This window comes from Talpa europaea, assembly GCF_964194135.1.
Source record: "Talpa europaea genome assembly, chromosome: 15".
Classification (NCBI taxonomy): domain Eukaryota; kingdom Metazoa; phylum Chordata; class Mammalia; order Eulipotyphla; family Talpidae; genus Talpa; species Talpa europaea.
Window position 1 is genome coordinate 22,232,010 of NC_140083.1, and position 21,965 is coordinate 22,253,974.

General features: G+C 32.4%; 1 protein-coding gene across 1 annotated transcript in view; it reads left to right on the forward strand.

Annotated features, from left to right (window-relative positions):
- CEP290 (centrosomal protein 290) overlaps positions 1 to 21,965 on the forward strand; it is a gene marked incomplete at both ends in the record, with an annotated part of 70,595 nt that overhangs the window by 28,248 nt on the left and 20,382 nt on the right. Inside the window, 20 exons of the mRNA XM_084256460.1 lie at positions 171 to 273; positions 362 to 592; positions 1,583 to 1,756; positions 2,611 to 2,722; positions 5,053 to 5,258; positions 6,127 to 6,278; positions 7,438 to 7,549; positions 8,138 to 8,593; positions 9,446 to 9,610; positions 10,162 to 10,269; positions 10,485 to 10,619; positions 12,204 to 12,470; positions 13,085 to 13,192; positions 13,727 to 13,926; positions 17,012 to 17,225; positions 18,568 to 18,705; positions 19,105 to 19,326; positions 19,657 to 19,779; positions 21,099 to 21,244; positions 21,584 to 21,739. Of these exons, the coding sequence (XP_084112586.1) occupies positions 171 to 273; positions 362 to 592; positions 1,583 to 1,756; positions 2,611 to 2,722; positions 5,053 to 5,258; positions 6,127 to 6,278; positions 7,438 to 7,549; positions 8,138 to 8,593; positions 9,446 to 9,610; positions 10,162 to 10,269; positions 10,485 to 10,619; positions 12,204 to 12,470; positions 13,085 to 13,192; positions 13,727 to 13,926; positions 17,012 to 17,225; positions 18,568 to 18,705; positions 19,105 to 19,326; positions 19,657 to 19,779; positions 21,099 to 21,244; positions 21,584 to 21,739 (3,528 nt within the window). The remainder of the gene's footprint in view (positions 1 to 170; positions 274 to 361; positions 593 to 1,582; positions 1,757 to 2,610; positions 2,723 to 5,052; positions 5,259 to 6,126; positions 6,279 to 7,437; positions 7,550 to 8,137; positions 8,594 to 9,445; positions 9,611 to 10,161; positions 10,270 to 10,484; positions 10,620 to 12,203; positions 12,471 to 13,084; positions 13,193 to 13,726; positions 13,927 to 17,011; positions 17,226 to 18,567; positions 18,706 to 19,104; positions 19,327 to 19,656; positions 19,780 to 21,098; positions 21,245 to 21,583; positions 21,740 to 21,965) is intronic.

The window sequence follows — 21,965 nt, forward strand, 5'->3', positions numbered from 1 at the left end:
TTGCATTTATTAAAAATACTATTTTCAGACTAAGTAAGTCCTTTTGGCATGGACTTCTTATGTTGTCAGATGAGTAATAGCTATGTGTCTTATTTTATGAAAAATTTAAATTTTCGTAACCTATGGTTTACTACATTAGGTTTAATATAGTTATTTTTATTTTTTTTAAGTGAAAAGGAGACCTGGAAAACAGACTCTGAAACTATGAAAGTGGAAAAGAAAAAACTTGAGGATCAAATCCAACAAGATGCTATAAAAGTAAAAGAATATAATGTAAGTAAAACACTTCGAAAATCACTATGCAATATTGAACAAACTATACTAGCTTATTCAACAACTAATGAAATGTATCTTTGTACAGAATTTGCTCAATGCTCTTCAAATGGATACAGATGAAATGAAAAAAGCACTTTCAGAAAACAGTAGAAAAATCACAGTCTTGCAAGTGAATGAAAAGTCACTCATACGGCAATATACTACTTTAGTAGAAATGGAACGGCAACTTAGAAAAGAAAATGGGAAACAGAAGAATGAGTTAATGTCCATGGAAGCTGAAGTTTGTGAAAAAATTGGACATTTGCAACGATTTAAGGTGCATTTATTTTTGCTTCATCTCTGAAAATTTTCAAATGTGAAAAATAAAGTATAGTATAATAGACACCCATCACCCACATTAATAGTTAACATTTATTAACATTCTGCTATGATTGCTTCATCTCTTTTTTGTAGGGACATGGGTATTGTAGACATTTTCCCCCTAAATATTTTAGTGTGCATCTCTATAAAACAAACTGGTTTTTTTTTTTTGTTTGTTTGTTTAGGTAAATAGAAAAACTGTTATCACGCCTACCAAAATCAGTATTAATTCCCTTATGTTTTATAATATCCATGTTCAGATTTTCTCAGCTGTTTCAGAATCCACTCAAGGATCCTGCAATATATTGGCTGTTAAATTACAATAAGTCTTTTTAATTTGATTCCCTTGCAGACTTCTTTATTTCTGAAAAATGTTGTTTTTGAATGTAATTTTATTTCTACCTCTATCCATTGTGGTCACTAAATGTTAGTTCTGAAGCCTTGCTTTATATTCACTTACACATAAGCAATGTTCTGTATTTTTAAAAAATACTTTATATTGCTTCACTGTAAGAGATGAAATGTCTGGTAGTAAGCAGAAATAGGTGAGCTGTAAGAGTTTTCTGAATTGATATTCTGTGATTCTATTGTCAAAAGACCAATTTTTTTTAATCTTATGAAATTTAGAAAAGCCATCCAAAAATGCATTCTGAGTGATATATCATTTTGCTGCTGTGACTTATGCTTTCCTCAAATTAACTGAATTTTATTTAACTATAATAGGTTATAAAAGGATTCCATTTATTTTTATTATAATTAAAAATTTTCAAGAGTATTATTTCTTTCATGAAGGAAACGGATAATTTTTGATTTTCTTACATGGTAAATCTTATTTTTAAAAATGACTCTAAAATCTGTTTTTGCTTTCAGGCGTATTCTTCTCAAAAGTGGCTAGTATTTCATGAGAAAAATTACACCAACCTATCTTATTTCCTTATTTACACAGGAAATGGCTGTCTTCAAGATTGCAGCTCTCCAAAAAGTTATAGATAATAGTGTCTCTCTGTCTGAACTAGAATTGGCCAATAAACAATACAATGATCTCACTGCTAAGTACCGGGACCTTTTACAAAAAGATAATATGCTTGTTCAAAGAACAAGTAACTTGGAACACCTAGAGGTAAGCTAATGTGATTTTGAACTTTGTATTACTAGCTACTCTTCTTTGGTAATATCTTGTATACAGGTGTGGAATGACTTCTGGAGAACTTCATCTAGGTCATCCTTCGTAGCCCACTTTCATGATTAAACTGAATCAAATTCTTCCTACCAGGCACTTAAATAAAAAAGAATGCCATGGAACATATTGAATATTACAATCAAAGGAGGAAGGATCATTAAGTACCCATTCCTTTTTCTTACCCCTTCCAGTGTATATTATTCTTTCACAGTCCCTAGTTTCTGTTCCTCGGAATGGCTATAACTGGGAATGGGTAAAATATTAATGACTCTTCCATCAATGAGCTCAGCAAATTCCCATTTTTAGTATCACAGAGATGCAGAAGAGTAGGATGGAGTATCTTAAGTTTTATTAAAAGTCTGTGAATATGGCCCAGAACTGCTCTCTTCTGACCACTTGACCTCCCTACCTTTTACAGTAGGCAAAACAATCTGTTCATGAAAAATAGGAGTGTATGTATTTTGTCTTACTCTTTTTAATGATACTATCATTGGAGTGACATTTTAAAATGTTTTTTCAGGCCTCCCCTGGTGGCGCAGCGTTTGAGCGCTGGGTTGCGAGGCTGCCCGCAGCCTCTACAGCGCCAGTTCTATCTCTGGCCACCAGCGAGGGTCCCACAAAAAAAAAAAAAAAAAAAATGGTTTTTCATGGGCGGGGGAGGGAGTAACTTCTCATTTTATTAAAAAAGATTGTGCAGTTTTAGAGAATATTTCATAAAGTTAAGACAGTATTGCTTCTGTGCTGTTAGTCTGATTTACAATATAGTTTCTCAGTGATGTTTCTGTTTTGTTCAGTGTGAAAATGCATCCCTAAAAGAACAAATGGAATCTATAAATAAAGAACTAGAGATTACCAAGGAAAAACTTCACACTATTGAACAAGCTTGGGAACAAGAAACTAAATTAGGTTAGTATCGTACTCTGATGATGCAAAATGATGTCTAATAGTCAATATTTTCCCTATAAAGTTCCTTTTCTATACAAGATGAAAAGGAAATATTGATAAAATTGAACTATCTGCCTAACAGTTTATTTTAGTTGATGAATAATATCTTGTACTAATCTGTGAATATTTGTTTTTAGTTTCTTTTTTATTTTTAAGATTATGCATAAAAAATTGGGGTACAGGCCAGAGGTGCAGGGGTGAGAGGATTCACCAGAGACAGAGTGGGAAACAGAATAGGCAGATTGACTGAAATACATTGCTGAGGGGAACAGCAGGTGAGGCAGGAGATGTCTGCTGTGCCAGGTGGGTAGCTCCCTGGCCAGGGATCGAACTTGTACTGCAGTGGCTGCGGATAGCTTCATAGGTTGCATCTTAACCCCTTGCGCTACCAGGGAGGCCCTGTTTTTAGTTTCTTATGCCAGATTTGATGTAATGAAGCTATATATGCTTAAAATTTATAACTAAGCATTTGGCATTTTGAATCATTTAACAATCAAGACTAGTGATAATTTTGAAATACCTGTTTTTAATAATAGTATTATAAGTTATTTTATTGTATATAAAGTTATACTGGGTTAACTTTACTTTATATTTTTAAATTAAAAGATCCCCATAAAACATCAAAGAATATTTAAAAAGAATTTATATTGTCTATATAGTTACATAGATAATACACTATATTTTGTATTATCTTATACATGCTTACACATTTTATATACTTCATAGTAAGAATACTATTATATTCTGCTTTCATGTAGTAGATATCAAAAATATTTCCATGTTCTATTTAACGTAGTTTTAAGTAAGTTATTAATATTCATTTGTTGCTTACTGTGAGTGATTGAATTACTAGCTTTCCTTATATTTACTATTGCTTATTGTGCTGCAGATATTACTGGCTCAGAGGGTATTAAAATTTTTTTGATTCCCTTGGAATTTTCATATTAGTTTTTCAAATGGTTATCCTTGTTTTCAGCATTTAGATAATTTTATATCATTAGCATTGTGCTTTATAATTTTCAAATAAATTTGATGCTTTTGTTTTCTAGACCTAGAGCTCTACCTCTATTCAAGGTTTTACAAGAGAGAGCTGCTTTATTAAATTCGTATCTGAGACATACAGAGAGACCTAATATTGAGAAGTCTAAATAAGCTATTTTTAGAAATATAATTTTTAATTTTTAAGAGATTAAAAGTGAGTTGACTCCAGGTAGCTTCTACATGAAAGAAAAATCATATTTAAACTAAGATATAAAGAAGATATTACATACAGTTTTAGTAGGTTCTCTGTTCCCTCTCTTAGGAAGTGCTGAATTCCATATCGAAATACCTTAATTTTCAAATAGCTTAATATCTACCAAATGTGTGACTTTATATCATTGAAGTTTTAAAAACATTTATTTCCTGTTGCCCTTATATCTTTGTTTAAATGTATCACTGTATTTGCTTTCTTCATCTAGAAATTGGTTGTTGTTGGATATTGTTTGTTAATTTCTAAGAAAACTCCAATCACAAGAACACACATGGCCTGTCCACTACAGCTCCTGTGATGTGCCTCCAAGCTTCATTGTCAGAGTTTAGCATAGAGTAGAATGGAGAAGAGATTTCATGTTCTTTGGATACTTGTACTAGTGGATTTTTTTTTCCCGTTCATTTATGGTGTTTAGGGTTGCCTGATTAAGTCTCTGTTCTGTAATGGATTGGTTTACTAATTGTATTAGCTCCTTCAGTAATCTGATACTGTTAGTTATTTGATCATTGCTTACTACAGCTACTCTAAAGTTATTTGTTAAAAGAACCATAGAACAAAATGAGGCAGACACCAAATTGTATTTTCTCTCTGTATATAATATCTATTGGCTTCAGGTTTTACTTTGTAGCTTGATTTTATAAGACTTTAAAATTAGTCATTACACTTATGTTTACAAAGTAGTTTTGACTTACTGTTTACCTATTTTTCTGTCTCCTTTCATGTAACAAAATATTTTTACCCTTTTTTTGATTGCCTACGTGTTCCCTACTTACTCCGTATCATCTTTTGCATTGTTATTTCAGTAGTTCTCTGAGGAATATTTTTTATTATGAGACTGATGAAGAATATAAATTGCAGAGAGATTAAATGAGACAGACATCATACAGACAGGAAAGTAACAGAACTAACACCAGAATCTAGGTCTTTCACAATTCACAAGGTTCACGTGTTTTCTACCAACCAGATTGCCTCTTTATATGGGATATAATTTTGATAAGAACAGTATGTATGAGATTGACATAAGTATTGTTGCATGTAGGAAATGAATCTAACATGGATAAGGCAAAAAAGTCAATAACCAACAGTGAGATTGTTTCTATTTCAAAAAAAATCACTATGCTGGAGATGAAGGAATTAAACGAAAGGCAGCGGGCTGCACATTCTCAAAAAATGTACGAACACATAAGGACTTCATTACAGCAAATGGAAGAACGTAATTTTGAATTGGAAACCAAATTTGCTGAGGTTTGACATTATAATTCTTATATTAGAGAGTAAAGAATTAGTCTTGGTAGACAATGTTTTATTGTAAGAGGTTTGTCTTTCTCTGAAGTAGAATATTCATATGGTAATGGATAAATGAATGATGTGTTTTCAAATCTGAAATATTTTTGAAGAAAGCAATGTTTTCTATGAATTAATTCATCTTCTTATTTTTCACCAGCATTACATTATTATATTTAATGTGCAAAAAGATATTACTTATTAATGGTATTGCCTCCCACTGGCATCCATTAATTTTACCAATATTTGTTGAGTTTTTGTTTTGTGCCAGACACTACTTGGGGGCAGAAGGGTGGGTTATTGAAAATAAAATAGAACCTCTCTGCCTTTGGGGATGTTGCATTCTAATAGGCGGTTTTAACATTTTCATTATGATCATAATTATTAAATTAACTGGTAATAATATAGTTTATAATTCAATGATTTCTGATGGAGTAGCACTCTTATAATATTTGTGTTCCTTGAGAAATTAGCATATTTTTCAAAGTTTGTATGTCATTTTTCAAAGTTTGTATGTCCAAGCAAATTGAGAATATCAGAGATTCAAATATTACCAGACGGTGGTTGCCTAACATAAGTGACTTTGAGGGGAATTGACATTTTACCAGAGTTTCCATAATTTGCTCCTACTCTTTCCCACTTTACCTTGTTCAGTCAGTTCTTAATACTTCACACCCAATTCAAATATCGACTAATGCAAAGTAAAGAAGACTTTAGTACTTAGTCTTCTTTAGCTTTAGTCTTCTAATTTAGCTTTACTAAGCTAAATTAGAAAAAAGACCTTGCCTGAAACTGATGTTTCTGAACCTTTTTTGTGACTTTTTCTTAGCTTACGAAAATCAATTTGGAAGCACAGAAGGTGGAACAGATGTTAAGAGATGAATTAGCTGATAGCGTGAGCAAGACAGTAAGTGATGCTGACAGGCAACGGATTCTAGAATTAGAAAAGAACGAAATGGAGCTAAAAGTTGAAGTGTCAAAGTAAGTGCAAACTTTTATATTCAAACTTTTTAGTCAGTTATAGTTGTGTCTCCTCTAATTTGACTTTAGAATACAAAATACAATGCTACAGAGGTGGTAATTGATACTAGCTTCTTTTTATAAGAACAGAATTAAATAATATTAGCAAGGATGACTTTTTAAAGGCATAAATTATACAATTGAAGAGGAAATTGCCTCTTAGGAGTCACATTTTTCAGTCCAACAATAATTGCAGAAGGAACTGAAATTGGAATCAACACCCCATGATTTCCAGTACTTCCAAATACTGATATTTTTGAGGGGGAAGGCAGTGGTTTCTTATGTAAATATGTTGGTTTATGATACCTCTTCTACTTGTTTTATAAAATGCTATAATAAAGTAAAAAATTTCAGACTTTAATTTAATCCTTGTATGTTGGGAATCTGCTGTATACTGTGCTAGGTGTTAAACAGACATTAAGTCACATTATTATTCTTAATAATCTGAAGTCATGTTATTTTTATTTTATATGTGGAAACAGTTAATTAGCTCAGAACACAAAATATATATAAGAAGTAAATGCTGTAGGCCAGGTAGATACTGTTTACTTTCCTTTGTAATTAGGTCCCACTGTAGTACAAATGTACAAGGAGCACTGAATCAACCTGCCAACCACAGATAATAGTAAAGATGTTTTTATTGACTTAACCATAAAGTTATTGCCATTTTGGGGGAGCCTTGAGGAATCCTTTTGGGGATATCAGTCATTCCCAACCTTTTTTACTGTGAAGAGGACCTTTTTTGTATTAAAAAATAAGATGACCTTTTTTGTATCACTGTGTAATAATGTACCTGGCGATCTTAGGGATTTAAATTTTTTGTATTCTTACTTACCTGTACAGTTTTGTTAGATAACCCTAATACCTTATTCTAACTTATCCCCCCAAAATAACAGCATAAATGTTTTATGAAGACAGGTGGTGGAGAGGCATTCTTTGACCATATACATTTGGAAAATGCTGTATTATGTATAGTTTGAAATGATTACTTTACTACTTTTCAAAACTTATTTAGAAGTTCTGAAATAAATACTTTTCAGTATTTAGAAATGTACTTATGAGAAATGTACTTATTTAGAAATGTACTTAATCATTCCTGAAATATCTTATCACTTACTAGACTGAGGGAGATTTCTGATATTGCCAAAAGACAAGTTGAAATTTTGAATGCACAGCAGCAGTCCAGGGAAAAGGAAGTAGAGTCCATCAGAATGCAGCTCTTAGACTATCAGGTCTGTACGTATTGGTTCTTCTATATAAATTGTTTTTTTCTATGTTCAAATTAGGTAACGGGATAGTCTTAATCAAAGAGTACTTCAAGTAAAGGGTTCTATTCTTGTTAATTGTTACCTGATTAGGAAAACCCATTAATTTGAAATGGTATTCATAATCCAGAAAAACACTGAGATGCCTAACATGTATTATGTTAAATAGTAAATTTTTCATAACAGTATTTTCTCTTGTATTTATATGTAGCTTTTCAGTAGTCCCACATTTAAGATTTTTTTAATTTTAAGGCTATTTAAAAAATACTTAAAAAATTTAAAAATAACTAATGTTATTTACATATGGAACTTAAAAAAGAAGTAGGATGTCAAAAATTATTTAGTTATACATCAGATTTGGCTTTTAAATATGTTGATTCTAGTTTTTTTTTTCTTTTATGATTTTTTTGGTAATTTGTATTGAAGTGGGCTCTGATTTTTGTAGCAAATCATGTACCATACTCTTTTACATTTTATTTGGTACACTGATTTTAAGTGTACAATAAGTTTCACTGGGAAAACTTGAAAATTAATGTTTTTTTTTTTTTATATTAGGCACAGTCAGATGAAAAGGCACTAATTGCCAAGTTGCACCAACACATTGTCTCTCTTCAAGTTAGTGAGGCTACTACACTCTGTAAATTGGAGTCGACTGCATCTAAACTGCAGAAGGTGGAGACCTGTAATTTACGCTTAGAGCAGAAACTTGATGAAAAAGAACAGGCTCTCTATTTTTCACGTTTGGAGGGGAGAAACAGAGCAAAACATCTTCGCCAAACAATTCAGTCTCTACGACGACAGTTTAGTGGAGCTTTACCCTTGGCACAACAGGAAAAATTCTCTAAAACAATGATTCAGTTGCAAAATGACAAACTTCAGATAATGCAAGAAATGAAAAATTCTCAACAAGAACACCGAAATATGGAGAACAAAACATTGGAGATGGAATTAAAATTAAAGGGACTAGAAGAATTAATAAGCACTCTAAAGGATGCCAGGGGTGCCCAGAAGGTAAAAAAATTGATTATAAGCTCGGTATTTCCAGAAGATTACACAATAACTTTAAGTTCTTAGTATGTGCCCATGTGAAAAATACTTATGACTAAAACTCCAATTTATTAATTTGGATTTTATAAATTAGGAGTTTGGGCTGTGGGAATGCCTTTAGGCAGTGGTTTTAATGGATATGCTTAGATTGTATTAAAGAAGTTTAAAAACCATTGAAAAATTCATATATATGTTAATTAAATATAATATTAAACAGTGATTATCAATTGAAATTTCTTCATAATTATCCATTTAAATTATTCACAAGTATAGGTCCATATTTATTTATTTTTCAACTGAAGTAACATTGGCATACAATACTATATGTGACTCAGAGGCATTGAATCACACTTCCTCAGATGCCTGTCCCCCACAATGCTCCCACCACTAAGGCACCATAGTCCACTGTACCCCCCTCATTTGACTTTATCCTTATTTGAAAGGAATTAAATGAAAAATATATTATCTTACAGCTAAATTTTATTCTCTAGATTAGAAATATTTAGGGTTTCCATTTTTGAAAGTAAAATCAATGCTTTCATTATAAACTTACAGTAAATATCCAAATATATGAAAGTGACTAAGTGAAAGTGAATGTTAGTGCCATCTGTTCCAAAAGAATTTGAAGAATGTTTTAATGCTAAGATATCACCTTTTCTTAGAAAAGTCTACTGAAATTCTAAACAAACTGCCATATAGCTCAACCATGGAATCATTTTTATTTTATTTTACTGCAGAATTTCCATTTCAACTAAAAGTATTAGGATTAATGGAGAAATATATTTTTTACATAGTATTTACATTTTTGATCTTTAGGTAATCAATTGGCATATGAAAATAGAAGAACTTCGTCTTCAAGAACTTAAACTAAATCGAGAATTAGTCAAGGATAAAGAAGAAATAAAATATTTGAATAATATAATTTCTGAATATGAGCATACAATCAGCAGTCTGGAGGAAGAAATTGTACAGCAAAACAAGGTTCATTTTATATATTTTTATTATTTCTGGATTCCCTAAATAGAGATACCTGGCTTCATTTTTCTCCATGTCACTCATCATCCTTTGACATATTATTACATATTTATTTACTGTCTCCTCACTACCATATGTTTCATGATGGAAGGGACTTGGTTCTGTTGATTATAATGTTTATATTGCCTGGAATAGTGTATTGCATCTACTACTTAAATTTATTTTGCATGGATAGATATATGATGGATGAACAGGCTGATTGAAATCCTGACTCCAGTTCTGCCTATATCTTAGGCAAATTGCTTCACATTTCTGATCTTACTTCCTTTTCCATAAAATGAAAACAGTGATAGTGACTAAAAATATATATGTTCATTAAATATAATTATTATTAAACAGTGATTATCAATTGAAATTTCTTCATAATTATCTGTTTAAATTATTCACAAGTAGTGGGGTTGTAGTGAAGATTAAATAAGATAATGTATGTTAACTGCTATATGTCTGGTACGTGGGTTATGTGTGTCTGACACAAACTTTTTTTTTTTTTTTTTCAGTTTCATGAAGAAAGACAAATGGCATGGGACCAAAGAGAAGTTGAGTTGGAACGTCAACTAGATATTTTTGACCGTCAGCAAAGTGAAATACTGAATGCAGCACAAAAGGTATGTATGATTGAGACTGTTCGCTATTCGGTAGCATGACCTGTAATGTTAATCAATAGCAGTATCTTCTGAAGCCAGGTGGAATTTTAGTTGATGTTATCTTTGTACATTTCAAATATAGGTGGGGTTTAATCATGTCTTGTCATGTAATAGTAAACAATAATACGTTTTCAATGCTGTAACTATATTTCTTTTTTAATGCTATTTCTTAAAAGTTTGAAGAGGTTACAGGATCAATGCCAGACCCTAGTTTGCCTCTTCCAAATCAACTTGAGATTGCTCTAAGAAAAATTAAGGAGAATGTTCGAATAATCCTAGAAACACGGGCAACTTGCAAATCACTAGAAGAGGTAATGAAAAGAGTTTTCATTTTGATTAGTATCTTATGGGTATGTTTGTGGAATTTCCTAACTAATATTTTTAGAGATGGTAAAGCTTAAAATGATGAATCTTTTACTAATTCCACTTTCCTTTTCTACCATTCAATAATTTCACTTGACAAATATATTTTGAATTAAGGAAACATTGGTTTATAACACTATGATTCAAAATATAGAATTCTAATGCTTCAGGTGTCTGTTGCCACACCACACCCACCAAGGCACCCATAGTCCTCATCACAGTCCACTATGTTTCTATAGCCAATAAAGAAAAACTGATATGACAGATTTGAATTCACTGTCTATTTTGTTCATTTATTTTTTTTAAAGATTTATTTATTTATGCATACAAGATCTGGGGTATAGGCCAGAGGTGGGGGGGAGTGAGGTGACAGGATTCACCAGTGACAGAGTAGGGGCAGAACAGGCAGATTGACTGAAATACACTGCTGAGGGGAGCAGCGGGCCAGCCAGGAGAGGTCTGCTGCACCATGTGGGTAACTCCCTAGCCGGCGATCAAACTCGTGCTGCAGTGGCTGGGGACAGCTTCATAGGTTGCGTCTAAACCCCTTGCGCCACCAGGGAGGCCCTCACTATCCATTTTAATCAGTACTTGTTACTTTTGTGCACACTGAGTAGTGGTGAGCATGAAAACAAAAATTGCATAATATCTTTTTGAATAATTGTCTTCCCCTGTATTATCAAAAAATGTTTTCATCTTTATGTTTACTCTTTAAGTGCATGTTGAATATTCTGAATCAGTTTTCAATTTGCTCCTTTTTTCTAAGTGGTTAAAGGCTTGAAGGTAAGCTAGAAATTGATACTTTATTTAGGTTTTAAATTTGATTAATAAGTAACCAAATATTTCTTCATTATATTGTACAGAAAATAATATAAAAACTGTGATTTTCATTTTATTTTAAATCTAAACATAGATTAACTAAATGCAAGTAAAACTGTATGTTCTTAATCAGCTGAAGGACGTTAGGTATCTTCAGTAATTGTACAATTTGTCATTTATGTGAAATGCCACTGAGTTGGTTCATTTAAATCATCTACCATAATCCTCCTGAGGATTAAAGCTATTTTCTGCTTTGCATTAATAAACTGTAGATTTTGCAATAATGTTTCATTGACTTGGACCACTAAAATTCCAGTTTTTATATTCAGTTGACTTTTATAGATTATCTTATAGTGCTCTGATAGTCAGTGGGCTAAAATAAAAATAATTATTATATTCCCTCTCTAAATCTAATACCACTATACATTTCTAGTAAAACTACAATATCTAAATAAAATACCTTAATTAAAATTAATTTTCATAACAATGAAGTTTCTATCACTTGCGATAATCTTATAAATAAAATGTGCACCTAAATATTGTCATCACAGAAATGCAATTAATTTAACCATATTAAGTGTCATTTGGCTATTATAGGTGATATGAAAAATAAGGCAAAATTCCTAATTTTGCTTATAACTAATCTAAAATCCAGACAAAATATTTTTGAAAGAAAAATAAACTAATAATTTATTGTGATTTGATTATTGCAGAAGTTAAAAGAAAAAGAATCTGCTTTACGGTCAGCAGAGCAAAATATTCTGTCAAGAGACAAGGTAATCAATGAGCTGAGACTTCGATTACCTGCCACTGCAGAACGAGAAAAGCTTATTGCTGAGCTAGGCAGAAAAGAAGTAGAACCAAAATCTCATCACACATTGAAAATTGCTCATCAGACCATTGCCAACATGCAAGCAAGGTTAAATCAAAAAGAAGAAGTTTTAAAGAAGTATCAACATCTTCTTGAAAAAGCCAGAGAGGTATTATAGTATGTTTTATGTTATGTTATGAATGCTGTTTTATTTTGTTTTTCAGTCAAATACCTAATACTACTCTGCCTTAAAGTGGTAGGTAATTTCTTGCTTTCAAGTGATTCTATTTAGGAATTCTTGCTTTCACGTGATTGGACTACAGATTTGTACGTAAAACTGACAGTTTGTATATGTATATCTTTCTTTTATGGACTGACTACACCAGTAATAGTTGTCATGGTGAAACTGTATGATTTTTAAGAATATCAGTTGAATGTATAAGTAAAGATTGAGGCAGTGTATTCAAATTAAATCTATGTATCATACTGATAGAGAAAATCAGATTTGCTAGAAGCTTGGAGGGGAAAACTAACATTTAAAAAATGTTCTAGAAACAAGTTAAAAGATGATGAATACATGTTATTCTCATAGTAGGAATAAATTGTCACCTAAGGCTGGGCACAATTTGAACTTGTGCTAAGGGGAAATTATGCTGATAGAAATATATATGCAGATAGCATTCCTTTTGTATTCCATGGGGATTTTAGAAATATTAAATCTTAAGCTTATGAACCTATTTGAATCATAATTTAAGATATATTTGTTTATTTGCTGTAAAATAGGAGCAAAGAGAAATTGTTAAGAAACATGAGGAAGACCTTCATATTCTTCATCATAAGTTAGAACTACAGGCTGATAGTTCACTCAATAAATTTAAACAGACTGCTTGGGTAAGATTCTAAGAATTTTTTCTGTTCTTTTTTGACTTTTGAGACATATGATTGAAAATTTACCTCTCTTCTTTGTTGTTTGTTTTTCTTTTGTAATTGCTAGCATCATCTGAAAACACAGCTCATTTTTCTCCCTAGACCCAGAACCCAGCAGCCCACAAAATCTTGTTCACATTTCTTAACCATCTACTTGAAGATCTATTTCCATGATCTGACCTCTTTCCTTTCAAATTCTGCTCATTACAAGTTTCCTTGTCTCCAACTATTCCCATGTTCCAACTTGAGTTCAGACTTGCCTCTTTTGATCATTGTGATGTGTACGTATGAATGACCTGCCTTTCCTTTCTAATGTGTGGACCATAACATTCTCAAGCCCTAAGACATTAATTCCATCAACATTTATTGTTCCTCCACGATGTGTAAGAATTAAATTTTAGATTAGGTATCACAACATTTGAGGAGTCAGTTAAAATTATGAAAAAAGCATAGTATTGAGTTTTATATGCACATGCTTAATATATTGGTATTTCATAGGATTTAATAAAGCAGTCTCCTGCTCCAGTTGTTACCAATAAGCATTTTATTCGTCTGGCTGAGATGGAACAGACAGTGGCAGAACAAGATGACTCTCTCTCTTCACTTTTGATGAAACTAAAAAAAGTATCACAAGAGTTAGAGCGACAAAAAGAAATCACTGAATTAAAAATCAAAGAATTTGAAAATGTCAAATTACGGTGAGTCTTATTTGGAAATGTATTGTTAAAAATAGGCAAATGGTAATAACGACATGATGAACAATAAACATAATTGTTATGTCATGTACAGTTCTACAAGTTTCATGTATGTCATCTCTTTTTATACTGAGACCACTGAGAGCATAGATTATTATTATCCCCATTTTCCAGAAACTAGACCCCAGGGAGGTACAGTGACATGCCAAGGAGGAGGTAGGAAACCGCAGTCTGAATCTAGTCAGTCTGATTTAGACCAACCCAGATTCTTGTCCAGAATCTCATGTTTAATCTCTCAAGCTTCTGGTTCATCATCTGTAAAATGGAATGAAAGTTATCACGTTGGCTCTTTCAGAATGGGAATATAAAGGCTGAATGATAGTAAATTTGAAAGCAATTTAAAAATTGTAAACTAACATAAATATGAAAGTTTTATATACACACCTTTAAGAGTTTCTAGGAAACATCAGAGTCAATATATAGTTGCTGAATGAAAAATTAATTTTTTTAAATATATATTTTTTAATTAATTAAGTTATACAAGCACTGGGTACAGTCAGAAGCGTGGGAGGGTGAGAGAACTCACCAAAGCCAGAACAGGGTACAGAACAGGCAGACTGATGAAATACACTGCCGAGGGGAGCAGTGGGCGCAGCAGGAGAGGTCTGCACGCCATGTGGGACCCTCGCTGGTGGCTGGGGATCAAATGAGCACTGCAGAGGCTGCGGCAGCTTCGCAGCCCACTGCTCAACCACTGTGCCACCAGGGGAGGCCTGAAAAATTAATTTTTTATGACTGTAATGACAGTAAAGGTGTCACAATATTTTGTGTATTAGAGATTATACACATTGCTCAACCAATTATCAGAACATAGATTTTATGCCTAAAATAGGTATGTAGTTAGGTATTTTCTAATCATTATAGAAAAGGCCTTCTCTGGACCTTGATTTCTTGTCTGAAAAGAGTAGGATATTGAACTACTTAACTATAATTTCACTCTAGCTTTGAAGCCCTTATTAGAATCTTTGAATCTTTACTTAGTTATCTAAGATGCCACTTAAGGAATTAATAGTATTTTGTTCATTATTGAGAAGTTGCTACTTTTAAGAAATTATTCTCTAAAAGAAAAAAGAATTAGCTATAGCATGTGGTATATTTTTAATATAATTTTTCCCATTCTATTTTACACTTAAGTTATTATTTTGAGTATAGTAAGTTTCTTTCATGTTTTGGTATATAAAATTGTACTTTGAGTCTCTTTCCTTGGTTTACAAAATTAGCATTTTTTTCAAAGTAGATTGTACATACATTGTTTTTGCACATTGCTATGCATGTTTTAATGTCTCAGGAAATTATAGATCTAATTGATTTCTTTAGAAAACCTTGTATTTTCACAGTTTGATGATTACTTAAGGTCACTTTATTTTTGCTGTGAGCTGCAAGTCTCAAAGTGTTTAACACTTAATCATGGTTTAAACAATCTTCCTTTTATTGTTCAGAGTTTTAATAATTTGAATCTCTGTATTGAACTTACTAATGTGGCATCTATATACAGTAAACTATATATAAATCACTGTATAAGACTTATTAATGCTAAATGAGCAATAGGATTAATTGAATAAGCTGTTGATAGTATCTACTTCTGTTATAGACCCTGTCCTTAGAAGAATCCCCTCTAGAGAAAAGAACTCAACAGAGAGCTCTAGATATATTTGAACCAGGCAAGGCTTATTAAAGGCTCATGCATGAGGGACTGAATGCCAGAAAGGAGATTAACCTGGCTCCTCAAAGGGGAATTAGGAGATATTTGAAGGGTAGGTCCAGGTGTTGGGGTGGAGGAGAGCAGTGTATCATAGATTGACCTGGGCTGGGATGTGCCTGAGCATGAGCAGACAGGATACATTCCACTGTGCGTGGATGATCTCCTCCTTCTCCCTTTAGGATATTGTGAGATAGTCATCAGTCAGGACCTGACAGTTTTGTCATTTTGATGCCTTATGGTCAGTATGGTGGGCCAAATTGTTTGCACTGGATGTTGGGACAGGGCTTACTAGTCCATGACTTAGTCCATGACTTAGTCCACCTGTTAAAACAGGACTCTCATCCTATTGACACATAATGGTTTTTTTTTTTTTTAAAGATTTATCTATGCATACAAGAGCTAGGGTACAGGCCAGAGGTGCGGGGGGTGAGAGGATTCACAAGAGACAGAGTGGGGAACAGAAGAGGCAGATTGACTGAAGTACACTGCTGAGGGGAGCAGCAGGCGAGTCAGGAGAGGTCTGCTGAGCCATGTGGGTGGCTCCCTGACCAGCCGGGGATCGAACTTATGCTGCAAAGGCTGCGGACAGCTTCATAGGTTGTGTCTTAACCCTTTGCACCACCAGGAAGGCTCCACATAATATTTTTACCTAGGTTGTCTCACTTCCATCAATATAAATATGGTTATAGATGCAATATAAGTGACTTTGGAACCATAAACAAATTGATAATACTTGTGACTTCTGTGCAAGTTTATATTTTGTCTTTGAAATCTGTCAGAGAGCAGTGTATCTCTGCTGAAGTAATTTTGTTCTCTTTCTTCCCTCTGAGGACATTTGGTAATGTCTGGAGACAGTTTTGATTGTCCTAACTAGACTGTACTATTGGGCAGCTAATCTTGTAGGTAAATGCAAAAGATTCTGCTGCTCTTCTTACAATGGACAGGGCAGTGATGTCCCCTCCCTCACCAACAAACCTCTCCCAACAAAGAAATACCCAGTCAAAAATGACAATATTGCCATGTCAAGAAATCCTGATACACAATGAACAGTCACATCTTGTAGAAACCATAATATTTAAGGTGCTGTTTTATCTATTTTCTATATTTATCAGGAGCCACAAAAACATTTGATACAATCATTGTCAAATTTAGTATTCAGAAACTGCAGGGAAATGTCTTTTTCATGTGAAGTTTAAGAATAGTTAAGTGGAAGAAAGGATTGTTCTTTTGGATTCAGTTCAGAACTTAGATTGTAAAGCTACTTACATATACATTATACATATTTATGTTATGCTTTATATACATATGTTATATATATTGTATTAGGCTCCAAGAAAACCATGCAGATGAAGTAAAAAAAGTGAAAACAGAAGTAGAGGACCTAAGGTCCCTTCTAGCCCAGTCACAAAAGGAGTCACGGAGTTTAAAATCTGAACTTCAGGCTCAAAAAGAAGCAAATTCAAGAGCTCCAACAACTACAATGAGAAATCTAGTAGAAAGACTTAAGAGCCAGCTAGCCTTGAAAGAGAAACAACAAAAAGTAAGTAACAACAGAATATTATCAACATTTAGGAAAAATATGACAGATTGATTTAAAAAAAATGTGTCTGCTGTAATTAAATGAGGCCTTATCTAATGCTGGTAAGCAGGAGCTTTCGAGGAAATTCTTTCTAGTAGCGTATTGGTATTTTTATGTATTTATTTTTAATTAAATTTTTCTTACATCAGTGTTGTCTACATAGTTCTCTCACCACTGTATCACCTATGAGCAATCACCGTATTCCCTTGTGTTCATCCCTCCTGGTGTTTTTTTTAAATGTGGGTGTAGTCCAGTTTATATTTTTATATTGTCATCAGTCAGATTTGGGATAATCTGTAGGAAATAAGGGGAAGTATTAATTCCATTATTTCCTCTCCTTTTCTATTGGGAGTTCTATTTCCTTTCTGTTTTCTCTTCTAATGCTAGTAAGGCTATATCAAACAATTTAAATAATTGAGCAAGTTTGGGATTTAACAAGACGATATAACAATGAGAAGGAAAAATTAAAGTGGAGGTCACAGTGATAGTTACATAAGAAGGAGTTGATCAGGGATTATCAGATTAATTAGGGTTTTTTTTTTTACATATCTCAGATTTGATAAATATAGTTGTTTAAAAAGGTGCTACTTTTCAACACTAGCTCATGAAATTTATTGGCAAATTTTAAGTCTTTCCTAATCTTATAACTTTCTTATCTAATTAAATTCAATTTTTTTAAAGATTTATTTATTTATGCATGCAAGATCTGGGGTACAGGCCAGAGATGTGGGGGGTGTTCACCAGAGACAGAGTGGGGAACAGAACAGGCAGATTGACCGAAGTACACTGCTGAGGGGAGCAGCGACACTGCTGAGGCGAGCAGCAGGTGAGCCAGGAGAGGTCTGCTGTGCCATGTGGGTTTCTCACCCCCTGCATCTCTGACCTATACCTCGGCTCTTGTATACATAAATAAATAAATCTTTAAAATAAATAAATAAATAAATTCAATTTTTTTTTTTATAGAAGTGAGCCATTTGGATAATACCTAAACATGAATGTTTGAAAATCAAGCAAACTTGCTTTTTATAATATAAAATCCCGCAATTTAATTCTGGGCTCGCAAAATTATTATTTCCAAGATTTTGAACTCTCACACTCAATTTGGAAAGATTTCAGTGAAATTACTAAAGGAAATTCATTTGAAAAAGTTGGGTTATTAGTTTGTGAAATATGTTTTATTAAAATCATGGAATTTTAGTAAAATAGTGAAAAGTAATAAAGCTGTTTTTTATTTTTTGCATTACATCTTGCTCATATAAAATATAAATATTTCCCAAAACACTTAGATTTTTGTAAATTTTAGGCACTTAGTCGCGCACTTTTGGAACTTCGGGCAGAGATGACAGCAGCAGCTGAAGAACGTATTATTTCTGCAACTTCTCAGAAAGAGGCAAATCTCAATGTTCAACAAATTGTTGATCGGCATACGAAAGAACTAAAGGTGAACATCATGAATGCAAAAATTAATACAATAAAATTCCTGATGATTACCATTGAAAGAGGATCCTTTTTGATATGCAGTGTTTTTTGATAATGAATATGGATTTCATTTTAAGGAATTCTTGGATAGCTATACATACATATATATATATATATATATATGCACATTGATAGCTTTAGACTGTTTGCTCTAGTTTTGTTTTTTCTCCTCAAAGTAGACTTGATTCATTTGAAATGAAGATGGAAATATATATGTAGTAGTTTTTATTTCCTTATTTCCTTAAAAATTTAGATAGAAACTTTCTTTTTAATATATTTATGTTATACTTTTTTTGTTTTTGCTTATATCACTGATTCTTGTTGAAGATTTTATAAGCTAAATCTTTCTGTCTCTAATTAGTCACAAATTGAAGATTTAAGTGAAAATCTTTCAAAATTGAAAGAAGCTCTTAAAACAAGTAAAAGCAAAGAGAACTCACTAACTGATAATTTGAATGACATTACCAATGAACTACAAAAAAAACAAAAAGCCTATAATAAAATTCTTAAAGAGAAAGATGAAATTGATCAAGAGAATGATGAACTGAAAAGGCAAATTAAAAGACTAACCAGTGGATTACAGGTAATTTTATATCTTGATAATGTGTTGGTTTCTAATACATAGGTGGGAGTTTATTCCCACTTTTTAATTTTATCTGTATTTGCTGATACTAGCCTTTAAATCACTTTGATTAATATTGTTGATTCCTACAGTCATCTCTATTGTATTTTCAGTTCTAGAGTAGCAAATATTAAAACACAGTAGCAGCTACCATGTCATATTTATACATAAATACTGTCATTTAGAGAGCATGATTAGCAACAGTCACTGAAACTTTCTGTACTTAAAATATTTATTATGTATTTTTTGTACTTTTTTAATTTTTAAAATATAAAAATGCTTATTTTTCAGAGCAAGCCTATCATAGATAATAAACAAAGCCTAATTGAAGAACTGCAAAAGAAAATTAAAAAACTGGAAAGTCAGTTGGAAAGAAAGATGAATGAGGTAGAAATAAAGCCTATAAAAGAAAAGGTATGTGAAAAAATATATTGATTAATACATTTTAAGGTAGTGGTAGACTAAATTAAATATGTAATTGAACAGATAATGTACTTTATTAATGTAAGTATCTAATTCATACTGGATATACATACATAAAGTCATACTGGAAAATATAGAGACGTCTAAGACAAGTTTTTGTCCTTTATAAAAATTTATATAAGTCTACTTGAAGGAACACCAATAATGTAACTCTTATTTAGACATTACTAAATATCTTGTGTCACTTTCCTGTGACATTATAATACCTCAGAAATCCCTTCAGCTCTTACATATCCAACTATGTCATATTCCCTATGTAATTAGCTATTAAGATTAGTGCTTTTGACTTTTAGCAAGTAAAGTGGGTTATTTTTAGTCTTCTACCTTGACTAAAGTGTTTTTCCTACTTGTCTTTCAGTAGACTAACCTGTTATCTCAGGGTAAAAAAAAAAAATTATTTTGAATATATTCAATATTTGCAGTATTATCAACCCATTCATAAGTTATCAACCCATTCATTATCAACCCATTCATAAATTGATTCTGTAATCTGAGCAGAACTGCTTAAAATTTTCTTATAGGTTAACGAATAAACTATTTTGTAATAAAAATTACTGATAAAAATAATAAACCCAGGGCCTCTCTGGTGGCACAGTGGGTTGAGCACAGCACTGTGAAGCTGTCCACAGCCTCTGCAGTGTGGGTTTGATTCCCAGCCAGCCAGGGAGATACCCACATGGTATGACAGACCTCTCCTGTCTTGCCCACTTCTCCCCTCAGCAGTGTTTTTGGTCCATCTGTCTGTTCTGCTCCCCGCTCTGTCTCTGGTGAATTCTCTCACCCTCTTGCACCTCTTGCCTGTACCCCAGTACTTGTATAAAAATAAATAAATCTTTAAAAAAAAATAACCCAAAGAACAACCCCTTGAAGGGACTGTGATATTAGGAGGTTGCTATAGGTTGATAAAATTGGTTTTGTCACTTACATATACACATTCTTTGTTAACAGCTTACTTTAGTCATCAAGACCATATATATTAGAATCTTTATTTAAAGACCTCTAAGGGTGTTGGCAATAGTCCAATCTATTCCCCAGAATTTCATCTACAGGTTAGGATTCAGACTCCTAAACTGAAAGACATTTTTGCTAATAGCTTGGCATGCCTAAGAAGTCTAGCAGTCACATAGGAAATGGAACCTTTTTACTATAGGAAATATTGGTTCACTATTGTTATAGTAAATTCTAATTGATAACTCTTAAAACTTAAAATAATGTTAATAATTTTCTTCCTCTTTTGTTATTGTTTACAGAGTGCTAAAGAAGAATTAATTAGGTGGGAAGAAGGTAAAAAGTGGCAAACCAAAATAGAGGGAATACGAAACAAATTGAAAGAGAAAGAGGGAGAAGTCTACATTCTAACAAAGCAGTTGAGTACTTTGAAGGATCTTTTTGCCAAGTGAGTTTCAGTTTAACAAAAGTCTAATTAATTGTGTATAAAGCCTTTAATAGTGATATGGAAGTTACATAGTTTGATCTTACTTGATAATGTGAAGAGTTTCCTAGTTTTATTTAGGTTATAACTATGGTTCATTTTTTATTTTTAAAATGTGCTTAAAATATATTTTAACAATTTATAAAAATAGTTTCCTTTAGTCTTGAAATAAGTTAGCTTATAGCAAATATAGAATGATCCTATTTTTATATATATGTCTTTTGAGGAAGAAGCTGAAGCATAGTTAGTTGAACAAGCCACAGTGATTGGCATATTTTCATGATTCTATGTTAAATCCCACAGAGCTGACAAGGAAAAACTTACTTTGCAGAAGAAACTAAAAACAACTGGTGTAACTGTTGATCAAGTTATGGGGGTACGTGCTTTGGAGTCAGAAAAAGAGTTGGAAGAATTAAAGAAGAGAAATCTTGACTTAGAAAATGACCTATCGTATATGAGGTAAGCAATTATGTGGAAATGTGCTCGCCATTATCATAAAGAAAACATGATTGACCATAGAAACTAATGTAACAAACGTGTTATTTTAAGGTTGGTATCTGCTGATTGTCTTTTCTCACGTGAGTTGAGATATTCCTGTTTCTTTATATGCCATATAATTTTAGATTGTATTCTTGAACTTTTGAAAATTATATTTGAAGTCTCTGGGTTATGGCTATAAACCACA